At 37.5% G+C, this 15705-nt stretch overlaps 2 protein-coding genes across 2 annotated transcripts in view; both read left to right on the top strand.

Annotated features, from left to right (window-relative positions):
• Positions 1–12994, top strand: part of LOC6566448 (guanine nucleotide-binding protein subunit gamma-e) — a 54668-nt gene extending 41674 nt beyond the window's left edge. Inside the window, exon 3 of the mRNA XM_001993065.3 lies at positions 8795–12994. Within this exon, the coding sequence (XP_001993101.1) occupies positions 8795–8900 (106 nt within the window). The 3' untranslated portion in view covers positions 8901–12994. The remainder of the gene's footprint in view (positions 1–8794) is intronic.
• Positions 8904–9602, top strand: LOC116805682 (GATA zinc finger domain-containing protein 11-like; the record flags this gene model as incomplete). Its single annotated transcript, XM_032739259.1, has 1 exon — positions 8904–9602. A coding segment is annotated over one exon (495 nt), but the record flags the coding sequence as incomplete, so codon positions are not given.
• Positions 12995–15705: the final 2711 nt, after the last annotated feature.

Genomic DNA, 15705 nt, shown 5'->3' with positions numbered 1-15705 from the left:
TCGGATTTTCGTTGTCGCCTTCATCGTCGTTGTGTATGCATAGAACTGAGCACTAAGAACTTGCGGCTTTTGGCCGTCCAGGCCATAGAGCATACCCTTATCCTTACCCTATCCCGACTTGGTCGGGATTGTCTTTCAGCCTGATTTGTTATTCATGAAATGGCAAAGAAGAACAAGAGTGAGACTGAGAATCAGAATGAGAATGAGAACGAGAGCAGCAGCCACAAAGTCTCAGTCTCAGTCGCAATTTCAGTTCGCCTATCTGTGGCCTGGGCCCCATTCGAGCGAACAGAGCCAAGGACTCTTTTGCGGCTGTTGAGCTGCCGGATTGTGGCAACTCTGCCAACTTTGCTGGATAATAAAGCTGGTGAAAATATAGAAAACAAATAGTTTGAATTGAACAGGACAGCAGGTGAGCTCAATTCCCACAGTCTTGGCCATTTTTGTTTGAGTCATGGCCAACGCTTAGCGTTCCAGATTTGATTTCATCCTGTTAACTCAGAGCTGTAAAGAAGTCTCGATTCGGCAGATTGTTCACTGATTCCCAATTGAAATGCAAGCAAATCAGAGTTCTGCCAATATCTGCCAGCAAATCACAAGTCGAGTCTTCACTCAGATACCCAGCAGCAGTTGTGGCTGGGCATATCTCAAAGTATCTAGACATTTTTCCAAAGTGTGCCACAAACAATTGTTTCCTCAATATTTAACTGTAGCGCATCTGTTAGTCGTGTTCGCTCTTGCGATTTGTCGCCTTTTGTCATTCACTGCACAATTTTATACATTTTGTGTTTTGAATTTCTGATTGCAGCGCCCAAATCAGTTGCAGTCTCAGCTCTTTTCTTGTTATTTCATGCAGCATGCAACGTGCAGCGTGCAACGTTGAGCACCTTAATCTAACGAAGCCAATACAAATGCTACATTTTCTCATGGCATTCAATTTTATATAAATATCGCAAAATGTTGCCTTTCACGTCAAAAATGTTGCTTTCATTGTGTTCTGGTTAAATCTAACCAATAATTGGCAAAGAATTCGGAGGTTGCTCAGCTCAGTTGAGCACAAGAATCAAGTAAAGTAAATAAATATATATTTTTATTTATTCTTCTGCTCAAATGAACTGAACAAGTTCACAAAACTAACAGATTTGTAAAGGAATTTTTGTGAAAAATAAATGTTTTGTAGTAGAATTGTAGACATTCAAAATAAAGTAAAATAAAATCAATAGAAATCTCCTCGCTTGAATTTATTGCAGCAGCTCAATTTTTAATATTAGAAAATGACAATTAGACTAAAATTTATAGTTTTAGGAGGAGCATCTAAAACTATAATCTCTGTATTATATATATATTTATATATTTATATGTACTCGTTTTACCTCTTCTTCAATTACACACATACATGCACAATATTCTCCCTTGCGTATTCCCCAAACCTCGATTAATCTACTTATTGGGCTCAGTCGTCTCTAACCACTTTAAGCTAATGGAATGCATCGCATGTATAATTTATGTTAGCTATTTGCATATTTGCAGCAATTTATTTATGACACCCGAGATACCAATGTAGTTTTATGCATATTTATTGCCTGTTTATCAGAAACAGTTCGATTAATGCACAAGGGTAACTTGTATATATTTTTCGATATATTTAATGGCAGAAACTACCATTGACTTGTGTGGCAGAATGAATATGAGCTGGGGTCTTAGACATTCCAAAATCTCAGCAGGTGACTCACGAAGAACAATTTGAGTAAATTGCAGTTTTATTAAAATGTTCCAATAAAGTCACAAACAGCTCTGGTTCAATTATATTTTATTATATTTGTGTCGCATAAAGTGCCCCTTAGGCAATTGAATTATTTCAAGCAATGGGCTCCTTAATTAAGTTAAAGTCGTTAATCAAATTAATATTTGTAAAATTGTTGCTAAGTATTCCAATCGAAGAGGCAATAGCAGAATGCTCTTTCAGCAGAGCTGCTACCTAACTTACTTTTTTATGATATTTTTCGCTGGATGAGTGAGTGAGGCGACAACTCTATTTATTTGCGACAATTGCACAATAATGCGCATTATAATGTAATAAGCTAACGATATTCCGGTTCTCACACACACACACACGCACACAAACACATACATATAAGCATAAAACTCATACATATGCATATATGTAAATTTGCACATGTTTTGCATGAAAGCAAAATGCTTCAACTCAAAGGGTTTGATGGAGGGGCTTCTCACTGGTCTTTAAGTGTCTTTGCCTTGTGGCTGAAAGTATGCTAAAGTTAGCAGAGGCAACACTTAGCGAAGGCCGACACACGCACACACGCACACATACACACACCACACACCCAAAGACAAACACAGGCGCAAAAGATGTGAAATGAGCTAGAAATTAGTTTGTGGCGAAGGTCGAGCAAGGCGCTTAAAAGTATACTATAATTTTAGAGCCGACTGCAAAACACTTGTAGTGGGTCCCGTTGCGTGAATGGGAGAATGGGAGAATGGGGGAATGGGAGAATGGCAGAATGGAGATGGGGTCGTCGTTGGGGTCATTAGGGCATTAGGGGTTGGTGTCAAGCCTGCCAACCCTGGCAATTATGCGTAAACAATTGGAATATGAATGAAATAAAATATTAAACTCTTGAACAGCGCCACATGCGCACAAAGGCAAACAACAGATAGAAAGAGAGAGTGCGACAGGGAGAGACACTGAGAGAGAGAGGGAGAGAGAGGGAGAGAGAGGGAGTTCGAGTATGAGCAATTCAAAAATAAACACACAAACACACACACACACACACACACACACAGTTGATATGTGACTGTCGCATTTTGTTTACACAAACTGAATATGAAATTTATTTTTTAGGCTCGCTGAATATGAGAATATGCAGAGTGTGGCAGGGCTGGGAATGACAGTCGGAGAGGGGTGGGGGATCGGAGTCTAAGTTAAGCTGCTGTGGATGATGTGAAACAGCGCGTGGTTATTGTGCTCGATAGATAGATAGATGCCGGAAATGTTGACGCCATCGATAAATAATGCTCGCTCCAGCATGCTCTAGCCTGCTTCCAGGTGCTTAGATTGTGTGGGTGTCTATCTGTGTGTGCGTACGTTCGTGTGTGTGTCTGGGTGTGTGCGTGTGTGATTGTGCCTGTCATAAATCAACTTTTAAATCGTGTTTAGGTTGTTCGCATCAAACAAACCACAGAGCACAGACAATGACAAATCGGTGGCCAAAGGTAAGCGACTGCTTAACTGTAACACATTGGCCTAGGTGAAGGCATTACATTTAATTAATAGCTTTGTTCTATTGTTTGCTCAACAATTTATGTTGCATTGTTTGTGGCACTGAATCAGTATACACATAAACCTAAATGCACAAGGAAAACTCTTAGTTCTGTGTTTACATCCTTATGTGAAAGCTTGCAAATAATAATAGTATCACTTAATAGTCAGTACTCAATTAGGTTGATAAGGACACGCAAGCCTGAGTATAATGTAATCATTAGAAATAATAATTATTTCTTTACTTGCCTTAAATACATACAAATAAATACAAGTCTGGCAAGGATACGCTTGCGGTGATATGTAGGCGATTATTTATAATTGCAGAGTCAATGAAAAATGTAAGAAATTCAAGTTGAACAAAAAGGCATTCCATGAAACCAACCTTAAAATCGTATTCCGAGGGACCACTTACAAGCCAGGTTACAGGTCCTGGAGCTGTGATCCAACGGATACTCTAATATGAGACAGGTTGAGACTGAACAAATGCAGCTATAACCAGCAAAGATTTAAGCAAGTCTTTTCCATATGGAAGAGCTGCCTTGCAGAATATATCTGACTTAGGTGCAGGATATGAACAATAGTAATAATAATAATAATGTAAAAAGCAAAGGCATATTTCTCGTAAAGAAAGACAAGCCTTCTCTATTAGGCCAAAGCTGTGTGTCCGTCTGCCGCAAGATGAAAAATTCGGTCGCCAGCAGCTTCAAGGCCTAATCGGATTTCTTTTGACCCACAAAAAGTAGTTTTCATACCAAATACCAACAAAATGTGGTCATATTTACGCTGTTTCCTGACCGATCGAAATAGTTTTTTCCGGTTTTCGGGTCCGCTCAAATGTCATCTGTGAACTGTCAATATTTCAGTAGCTCAAGCAGATCCCATTTCTGGCCAATGGCTTCGCCCTGCTTTCACATAATTTATAGCCAGTTATTTATAATTAATAGCCTAACCCTAAAAGCGAAATGTTGTCGGGCCCATTTAGCAGATGGCAGGAAATACATTCATCTAAATGACTCTGATGCCATTTTGCAACTGCGCGACGCACTTGCCACAAACGCACACGAGCACACAGAACTTGGCATGGCAGTCGTTACAACGGAAGTGCTTTTAATTAGCTCATAAAAAACACAGTTGGAGAAGGAGGTGTGCAAAACAAGAGAGACAGAGAGAGAGAGAGAGCGAGAGAGAGAGAGAGAGAGAGCGAGAGAGAGAGAGAGAGAGAGAGCGAGAATGTGCAAATATTTAATTAAAGCTTTTGAATTAGTTTTCAATGCACATTCACGTTAAAAATTCAAGCGCAACTTTTTGCTGCTCGGGGCAACAGAAGGGTGGAGCATAAATGGCTGCTTCAATTTGTTGCAGATGCTGTGCGCTGTGTGGCACGGGCTAAAAAGTTTTTTTTTATGTTTCTCTCGTATTCCATCAACTTTTAGCCATTGCTTATTAAAAGCGTCTTACAGTTATGAGTAAACTTTTCGAGAAACAAATGTCGGCGTACATCTGCCGATGACATCATCATCAACATCGAGCGGCAGCCTTTTGGTTTTGCTTCTGGAGTCTCTCATTGAGTTTACCCGGCGAATAGAAATCTCTTTTGACTTTTAAGCAGATTCTAGTCGCATTGACAGCTCAAATACCTGAACCTAAACTGCTGCTAACTCTTGAGGAGTTGCCAAAAAATACAGAAAGTGGGCCATAAATTGTAAACACAATGACTCGGCGAAGAAAGCTGGCAACACGACAACGAGCAAGTCAAACTAAATGTAAGTCGCAAGGAGACAAACACTTTATGAGCTCTCTCCTCATTCTCTATCTCTGTCCCTCTTCCTCTCTCTTCCCTCTCTCTCTCTCTCTCTCTGTGATGTTCGTTTTGCCTAAATAAGATGCTTAGAGGAGCTTTGGCAAACCTTTTCTGGACAATTCCTGCTAATGCGCTCATTATAAATACATGATAAGCACTGCTTTTGCCTGTGCTGCGACACACAAAATGAAATGTCATTCAGCTAACAGTGGGCTATAAAAGTTTACTTTTGCTTTTTATAGTTGCCTTTTTTTTCGCACAGCATTCGCCGCAAGAACGTCATCATAACAACTTTGTTGACTAGCTTTTTGGGCCAGGCCACCCAGTCAGCTCCCAAATAGCCTTGACTGCCGAAATGTAACCCAAAAAAAAGAAGAATAGAAAAAAACCTGGAATCCTTGGCCTTTCATTTGTGTGAGGGGGGTGGGTTGAAATACCTTCGCATTCACTTTCTCCTTCTGTCGTGGATTTGGTTATGCTTATTTTTACTTTTTTTTGGGGGTTTGCCTCCAAGTTTTTCCCGCCAGCAACGGCCAAAAACCGCAGAGTCATAAGCCCATTAGCCTCGTTGGCCATTGTTTTATGTATCTACGTAAACGTACTCAGTGCCGCCATCTCTGACCCCCCACCCCCCTACATATCGCTCATGACGTTGCCTTCTGCTCTGCTGATGCGGAAAATGAGCAAGAAAATACAGACACCACCCACAGACACCCACACAGAGACACACGCACAGCAAGGACAACAACGTTGACAAGGTCTTGTTAGTTAAATTATGCATAAATGCGGCACATGAGTGGGCGTGACTAGAGCCTACACCTGCCACACGGCACAATAGTTTGCCACATGTGGCATGTGCACACGTACTGCACTAAACGAAATTGCGTACAACAGGCGTGTGCCACAATATTATATTGGGTTGGGGGCGAGGCACAAATCTTGTTCCTTAACAGCACGCAAACAAAACTAATGAGTGGAAAACATGTGCCAAGGAAATCCCAACAAAATGTAAATGTAAATACAAAAAAACAACCAAAAAAAATAAAAATATATATATATATATAACATAATGCCAAGGACCACTAGTTTGGGGACAACGACAACTACACAAAATCTGAACGAGAGCCAAGAGACAATTGAATTCGACACAGAGATAGGTGATAACCAGCAAAACAAGCAAGCAAACAGACAATCACAATTACAATTATGTACCTGGCACACCTAAACACACCCACAGGCAACCTAAAAGTAATTAAATTCAGTCTGGCCAGAAATAATAAACAACCCACACTTCGCTCCGAGCACAGACATTTGGGCTAAGATTATTGTTCAAGTATGAAAATGTGACGCTCTAAGCAGTCAGGTCAGGCTATTTTTAGAGATCCCAGAGGATCGCAGGAGACAGGAGACAGGAGATACAAAGCGGACGCCTTCCAAGCGGCTGCATTAGGTAAAAAACAAATATGTATTTAAGTTGAAGAACTTTCATTAAAATAAAGGCATGCTCGAGCAGATAGCTCGAATGTTTCACACAAGTATCATTGTTTTAAATATTCAGACATATAATTCGAATCGACTTAAAAAATATATATCAAGCCATTGAAATGGTACACAAATAATTTCTTTATTGCCAACTAAAGATAGTCAACTGAGAATAATACAAAAAGTAAGCAAATAAATTACACAAAATTTTATATTTAATGTTATTCATATCTGGTTATCTTTCAATACAAGATTCTAAGGTTTTTTTTGCATATGCCAAGCAATACGTGTGTCAATTCAGAATATTTAAATATATGTAAAGCATTAATTTTTAAACAGTTTTGTATACTTACTAATTTTTTTGGATCTGGTTCTTATTTTCTTAAAAGCCGCATTGTGCGCAAATCGTTTTTCTATAATCACCTTCACATAAATGTAAATATAAATATAACGTATACGTCGCCTGACTCAGACCAGAATGAATGGGTTGTCGGGAAAATGTAGAAAGTACACAACTCACGCACTAAATTGAAATGCAAAGCATGTGTCACGCACTCTGTCTGGGCGAATACTTTTAGCTGCGCACTGTAACAAACGACTGTGCCATTTCTTTCAACAAACAAATAAATTCTTGCAAATGTATAAAAAAAATACAAGGATGAACAGCTATCTGGGCCTCAAAGAAATTGCAGACCGAATTCCATTTGCTCACTGCTAAATTTCTGCATAAATTGAAAACAATAACTTGATAATGTTATGCTCAACTGTTGAGCACACAATAAGAATTCGTAACTATTGAGCTTGGTTCGAATATAAGAAATGACATCTTTTGCAACTACAAATCATATATTGTGTTCCGATACGAGTCATAATCCAAACCAGGTTTCCGGAATATAACAAGAATGCAGCTCTAATGGGTTCAGTGCTGATTTTTTCTAATGCGTTACACACTTCAGCAAAATATTATAATACCCTCTTCAAGGGTATATATATAATAAAATAAAGAGGGAAAAACTCACACGAAAACGTGCTAAGCAAAAGTGCTAAAAATTTTGTGCTCGGCAAAGGCAAGGAAAACAAATGGCCAGTTAGACAGACGGTGAAGAGACAAAGAGAGAAAAGGAGCCCGTTTTATGGCTCTGAAGGATAAGTGTATTACAGCAACAGCAACAGCAACAACAATAGCAACAGCTAGTGCGAGCAGGAGAGATGTGTAGCGGTGTCCTTTTTTAGTTTGCTCGGCGCGTGTAAGGCGTTGAACATTTTTAATGTCCATCTGCGTGCAGATTAGCATAAAACTTGCTGGCTGGCTGGCTGGCTGGCACCCGGCCCCTTGCCCCTTGGCCACCTCACGCTTGTGCGCAATATGCTTTCATTGCTGACCCGCCTAGTTTGGAGTGTGCCTTGATTGTTGTGTGGGCGTGGCCGGTCGGACTTCAGATCGACGGACAGTCGAGCCGATTTTGCCCCTTTTCCGATGGCGACTGCTGTGTCATTTTATATCTGCTTAGCTTTAACTACGCAGCCATAATGCAATTGTTGAAATGACTTCATTTTTGTTGCTTATGGGGGACTTACAAGTTTTACGATCTTTAAAATACAGAACTTATCTGGGATCATCCGAGTTGTGCATGATATACAACTATGCGAACTAACATCACGTGAGATTTTAGGAACGTTAATAAATTTAGATTCGCTCTGATGACGGTCCGGTGCTGAACCATTTTTCCAATGTCTATTTATGGGTTTCCTAATGCTAAAGTGGTGGTTTCCTCTCGCTCTTTTCTCTGACTCTTGTAAAACAATGTTCTGCACAGTCACAGACATCGATTCAAATGGATGAAAAATGGCTAAACAAAACACAGTGGATTTTCCACAACTCTTGCCGTGTTCTTGTTACATATTTATTATTTATTTTATTTAAGATACAGATTATATACAACTACATTTATATCTGGTTGATAGAAGGAAGGACATCAAGTTTATATCAAAACTATATTAAAATACTGGTACCAATTAACATAATAATTAAAGGGGCATTTAAATACTTTTAGTTAACGAGATGGCTTATCTGATTTATTCACATACCAACTAATTATTATTTTTTAAATACATTTAGTTTAAGAAAAAAAAATAATAAAATACTTTTTAAATATAAAACAATTCTAAATCTCAGCTAGTTTATATTTAGATTGCTAATTGAAGTTCTTATTTTGTATGCTCCGCAGAATGCGCTCCTTTATTGAGGAGAACGAGAAGAATGATCCATTGATTAATGCGCCGGATAAAAAGAACAATCCGTGGGCCGAAAAGGGCAAATGTATTATCATGTAATATTATCGCAAACCACAGAAATACCGTAATGATGAGCATCCAAGCATCAACAACAATAACAACAACAACAACAACAATATAAAGACAAACATCACAACAACAACCACAACAACAACAACAACATCAGCAACAGCAACAAATCAATACCTAAGTAATGACAACTATTTAGAGAGCAATCGATTTAGCAGCCAAGTATCATCCAATTCCTTAGATCTGAGATCGGTTGAGCTGCAGCAGGAACAACAGCAGCACTACAACAGCAACTACTACTATTACTACAACTACAATTTGAGCTATGCACCACCGCCGGCAGCACCGCACGAGTGCCTACTCGGCGGCCCGAAGGGGCTGCTCCAACAATTGAGGCGCCGCACCCGCCACGAGCTACAGCAGTGGCCGCTGCTCATGCAGCTGGTGGTGCTGATCCTGTGGCTGCACGGCAAGTTCTGGCAGATCGTACACGAGCAGATCCTGATGCAACGCAGGCGCTGGCATTGATGTGGAGCTGGAGCGGATTGGCATCGAGTTGGTGTAGCTTGGTTTTTGGTATGCCGTGAGAACTATGCTTAAGTTAATAACTATGCCACTCTTTCGAATTCAAACTCAAACTCAAACTCAAATTCCAATTCAAATTCAAATTAAATAAATATAATCCAAATATGCTGCTTAAATGCTCCCCCTCCTAAAAAAAAAAACACAACAGTTCTGTGCAACTAATTTCTTTACCAACTAACAACAACATGCAGAACAACAGCAACAACAACTACAACAACAACTACAACTACTACAACAACATCAATGGGTACTCAAAAGGGTACTCGTTTCACCGCACATACTCGTTTGTACATCGTACGCTATCATCGTTGTCGCTGTCGTCTCGTTTCTCTGTTTCTCTGTTTCACTCTTTGTTAAACTATCGCTCTCGTTATCGCTCGCTCTCGTCGCTAATCTACTCGTAGCTCGTAGCTCGTAGCTAGCTCGATCGATCATCTCTACGTTTCTTTCTAGCTATCGTCTGTAGTCGTTACAACTCTTTTTTAGTTAAAGCATGCATATCCATTGATTCTTTTTCTGTTCTTTGATTTTCTTTTCTTTTTTTTTATATTATTGTATTTCCCTTATTCATGTTTTCATTTTAGCATCATCATCGAATCAACATCAAATCCCAGACGACACAATTCACACTAGCTGACATTGATTGATGTAATTAATGATATTATGAAAGCCAGAAATGTCTTAAGCCGCGATAAATGTAACCCACCCATCATACTTTTTAGACAAAAATAATGAAAACTAAACTGTTTGCAACAAATTTTGGTAACCCTAGAAGCATATTTCAACTATTTTATTTGAATCTGCCTAAAGCCTAAAACAAATCCCAACTATTTTATGGGCAGCATTTTATATACGGTTTCCATTTGGCTGGCCTAAGAAATCGCCGAATCGTGGAATGTGGGAATGAAACAAACGATCTTGCTGTTTCATTCCCATTGTTCCGATTCTAAAGTTAGCTATGGCTTGCCAATTGAAACGGTTAAATTTGGTAATAAGTTTTTGACTTACCCAAACTGCTAACTACAATGAAAGCAATAGCCTGGAATGTGGGCATGAAACAAACGATCTTGCTGTTTCATTCCCAACGTCTCAGCGCTGTGCATCGAATTGCAGTGCTTAAAATTTGCCAAAGAAGAACAAGCAAATAATATCTATGATTATAAGATAAGTTTTTGACTTGAACAAGCTGCTAAACAAACAAGACCCTGAAGGGGTGGCCCTAAACCACTTTGTTCCGATCTAGTACCATATTATACTTGAATATTTTATGTACCTAGCGAAAAAGAGACCATGTATTTTGGGTAGCGCTTATTTAATTTTGTGACAAGAGGCAAAGGCAAACGCAAGCCGATAGACAATTTTATGTATGGTTTTCCATAAAGCAAAATATACTTACTTATGTATTATGTGACATACCTGCATATATATATATATATATATATATGGATATGATTTTATATACAATATACACATATATAAATATATGTTTAGGCAAACAAACTATTTAAAAGAAAGGCAGACGCTGTAGCTACTCGATAATAATATTTATTTAGTTTTAATGCTATGTTTATCATTATCTAGTGAGATATTATTATACAACAACAACAAAAACAACCAACAAACAAAAATACACTCGAATCATACTTGGAAAACACTCGATAACGATTAATGTAGTACGACAAAACAATTATATCTACATACATATATGGCAAATAGTTGAAACCCACTTAGTGAAAACGATGAAAACAAATCGAATATTTTAGATGTGCAGTCAGAAATCCCGATGCGAAGTCAGCTTAAACTGCAAAAATTAACTTGAGAGGCTGATTTCCAGAAGCCAAGCAGAATGCTACCTATAATATGCATATATTAACAGTTATATATAGTATACTAATTTGAATAAGCGTGCGCTAAAAAAAATGGCGCTGTTCAGCTGCTTGAAAAAAATAACAAAGGAGTAGTATATATATATATATACAAACGATATGTGTATGTAATATATACAAGATCTTTAAATGGGTTTACGTTTAATCAAATGCTAAGTTATGCCTATGATTTGGATTAAACATAATAAGTGTTATAATTTTAGCAAAAGCTTAAAAGACAACAACAGAATACACGACACAAACATTGAAAACACTCGTTAGAATTGAGGTTACCAAAAAAAACAAGAAGAAATATGAAGTAAAACAACACATTTCAACAAAATAAATAAGACATTTACCCGTAAATGTAGCGACAACCGTGCACATTTGAATTTAAGATGAAAACAACAAAAGTAGCAAATTGAAAACGAAGAGTGTACCTTCAATTAAAAGCAAGTCGCGCAAAAGGAAAACAACTAACACCCCCAACAAAGAAAACAGAAGTTAAAATGTAACTTAATAATAAGAGCAGCAGCAGAACAACAGCAACAGCAACAACAGCAGCAGCAGCAGCAGCAACAACAACGGTAAAGTAAAAGCAGAGTAGCTGAAAACCGACTACAACAAATTAAGCAACAGCCTGCCCAGGCAAGGAACGCCAGAGAATGGAACAACGGAATCGGAGCAAAATCATAAAGCGGAATGCCCACAAAATGTAGATGCGAAAAACCAACGGAGCATTTAAAAGTGGATTAACTGTGGTTCAGTACAGTAATCAGTTTAATCAGTATAAGATCTAGGGAATTACAATTGGCCAGCAGAACGAATGAACGAATGGAACGCGCTCAGCGTCAAATAGCACAAAGTAGCAGCCAGCTACAATCAAGCTAAAGCGGCCGAAAGCCAGCTAAACGAATGGCGCAAGGCGTGAAAAAAGCTGCACTTTAGTTCTACAAGTACAACACATACATAAATAAGTTAAGGTATTGGTGGTAAAAAAAAAACAAAAAACAAAAGCAAAACAAAACAAAAACAAACAATTAAATAAAGTTACGAATTAAAATCGAATAGTCGAAACGTTGCTAGCAAAACGATCGAATAGTATAATCAAAAGAGCTGAGCCTCGTCAGGCATACCCCCAATGTAGGACTGCCGATGCTCACAGACAGGGAAACACTTGGCATGTGGAACACGGAACGTTGCCAGACGACGGACGTGTTCCAAATGCCGGTCGTTTGCGTGTCTGGCCAACAGTTGAAATCAAAGCAAACAGTTCAAGCTAAATTATAAATGTATAGCAAGTAGGCGTCTTCTGCTTTAAGCACTTCGAATATGCCACAAAGTTAGCCTGGTCAAAAGTTATTTCCCGACGGTTTTCATGAGTCCAGCTGGGAGCACGGTTCAAGAGCGCATTAAGCACGCTGCGTAGTCAGGCAAGGTGTCCGGGCGAGAGGGGTGTGAGGGTGCCATGAAAATTGAATACGTCCCCATCGGACCGAGAGTGTTGAAATTTTGAGAAGTCACCCAATCCGATGTCATACTTTTTCCTTGGCTAGGCTCTCGTTGTGGCACATGGTCTGCTCAAAGTAAACGCACTTTCTTAATATATAATCGACAAATGTGTTTATTCAAATTCGTTTTCTAATTAGCCAACCTACAAACAAACCAAACAAACAAACAAACAAAATAAAAATAAAAAAAATCCACAAAATTAATGTTGAGGGTCATATGAGATGTGGAAAGTTTATGGAAAGTTAAATACGAAAATATATTAAACATACATTTTAGTGATTTTTCCAAAGTTCTTACAATAAAATATACAACAACCATTTATAAATGTTGCAATTTAAAGAACATTTAATAATTAAATATTTATCTATACAAATAACATATAATATAGATATATATAAATATAAATATATATATATATATATATTTATATATATATATAAACGTATATATTCAAATATTTTAAAATCAGTTATTAACATTACATAACTACTCATGTATTGATGAAGAAATGTGCATGTTAAAACCAAACTCAATTAATCTAGTTGCTAAGTGATGACAGTTGGCAGTGTTGCAAAACGACACGGCAAGAAGTACAGCATGTGCCAAAAGTTGGTGCGCCATAGTCAAAACGATGAAAATTAAATACTTATATAGAAATCAATTCTCTAGACAGTAAGTTGGTGTTAAAGTTCATTCCAAGCGTTTAAACTCAATATAAGTCATATATTATATGGACATACCGATTATATAATGAAATATTACTACGTGTATTGCTTAAATGTGTGTACAAGTTACCATACAACATAAAAAAAATACAAAAACTTATTGTTACAATTTAGGTTATTAAGTCACGTTTACTATTAAGATATTTGGACATATAGATTAATACTTAATTTTAGAAAAATGATTGATTCTTAAACTTGTCGAAATGCGAACTCAAAAGACAAAACATAAACACGGTGCCACACAACATCCGAGGCTCAACCAGAAACCAAATGAAAACATAACAATTATAATTTAGAAAAATAAAAAAAACAAAAACAAAAACATAATGAAAGTCTAGCTAGTAAGTGAATTTTAACGCAACAAAACCAAATAACATAATTACACCAAAGTCAAAAACATTACCAGAAATAACAGAAAAATAAACGATAGAAAAACTCAAATATTACGATATAACAACATGTATTTAGCTGTTAAAAACAAAACAACTATTAAACAAAAAAACAAAAAAAAAACTTTTAAAAACGAAAGGCAAACAGCTTACAAAAAACCATAAGTATGATTATCATTAAAGGAACTTCTCTAAATAAAAGTAAACTTTGAAAATCCTTAGCGGAGAAAAACTACCCTCTCTATAAAAAAAAAACTACAAAACTAACAAAAATCGTGCTTGTGTTTTATTTTCGATCCCACCGTCTAAAAGTATCCCACAGTACAAGAACCAATTCAGAAAATACAAAACCTGATGTTGCTTTGAATCCCCATATGGTATGATGATGCTGCCAACTTATGCTTTCATTTCGACTATGCTGACGCTTTGATTTCAGTATTTTGGCATTTAATTTTTATACTTTGTTATTTAGTTTTAATGTTGTTTTATTTCATTTAGGCTCTATATATATTAGTATGCGCTACAACGTTGCTAGAATGACAAATGAACTCGTCGTTGGAAGCTGATTCTGACAGTTGACAGTTTGTCGGTCGGTAAGTATAAGTGGGGTGATCGGGGTATCAACAGCTGCTCATCAGGCGGCTAATGTCAAGGAAAATGTGCATCTGTTGTTGCAAACTTGTGCCAGTCAGCCAGTTGGGGCAGGGAGGCAGGCGAAAAACTTTGCAGCAGGACAAGTTTGCATCTGATGTCTGCGATAAAGCGTCGTTTGCAACTTCGTGTTCAAGTTTTGCGAGTAAGTTTCATGTAATTAACAAACGGTGCGTATGCGGAATAAAATTATGTTCAAACAGTTGCATAACAGCTTAGCAGCTGCAAACAAAGCAGAGAAAATTCCACTCTAAATAACGATGCATAGTAAAAATGTTAGGATTATTTACTATTCTGGATACGGACAATGATGTCTGCTGATGTTGGCCCTGCCCATGAGGATTCAATTACGCCAAATGCATTATAAACGAGCAAATGTGTCATGAGCAGTATATTTTTAGCTTGTGTGGACACAGGGAGAGAGAGCAGCTTTTGATTCTGGGTACTTTTGGTGCTCCTTTGTTCGCTGGAAAATCAATTGAAAGTCAGTGAACTGTGCAAATGTCTGGCTGTCAATGGAAAGCGATTTGAGAATTGTAATGGAAATGCTAACATAATGAAAATGGAATGTGTCAAGAGATAAGTTTAATATAAATAAACAGAAACTACAAACAATTTAATTGTTTGCTCGAAGTTAACAAACAAATCTAGTCATATTTTGAGTTACACTTTTGGAGATTACAATATTTATTTCTTGCCAATGCCAATTTGCGACACGAAATTTTACACAAGTCGTTTTGCTCATCAAATGAGAAAAATATTTATTTTTCCAAATTTGCATATTTCGACATGTTTTATATGCAAATTGCACTGGGTTTTTAAAACCAAAACAATTGATAACAATCGTGTATACGACTAAGAAACACCCTAGCAACAACAGAATTAATAAATTATTAAATTATTTTAGGGTTATTGATTAAAGCTTACAATTTTCAAACAAATCTGCAGCTATTTCAGTATAATTGGCACAGACGATGCATAGATTGAAGTACCTGAAGCGTCCACGCAACAGGGTATAAAATGGCAATTGTGCCAAATTTATATGCCAATTGCCGCAGCGCGAAATTAATGTGACCCTGGCGACCGATCCAACAGAAGAGTCAGTCGA

The sequence above is a fragment of the Drosophila grimshawi genome, unplaced genomic scaffold (genome assembly GCF_018153295.1).
Source record: "Drosophila grimshawi isolate 15287-2541.00 unplaced genomic scaffold, ASM1815329v1 contig_1377, whole genome shotgun sequence".
NCBI lineage: Eukaryota > Metazoa > Arthropoda > Insecta > Diptera > Drosophilidae > Drosophila > Drosophila grimshawi.
Note: the sequence above shows the minus strand (reverse complement) of the source record. Positions and strands in the feature narration are given on the sequence as shown.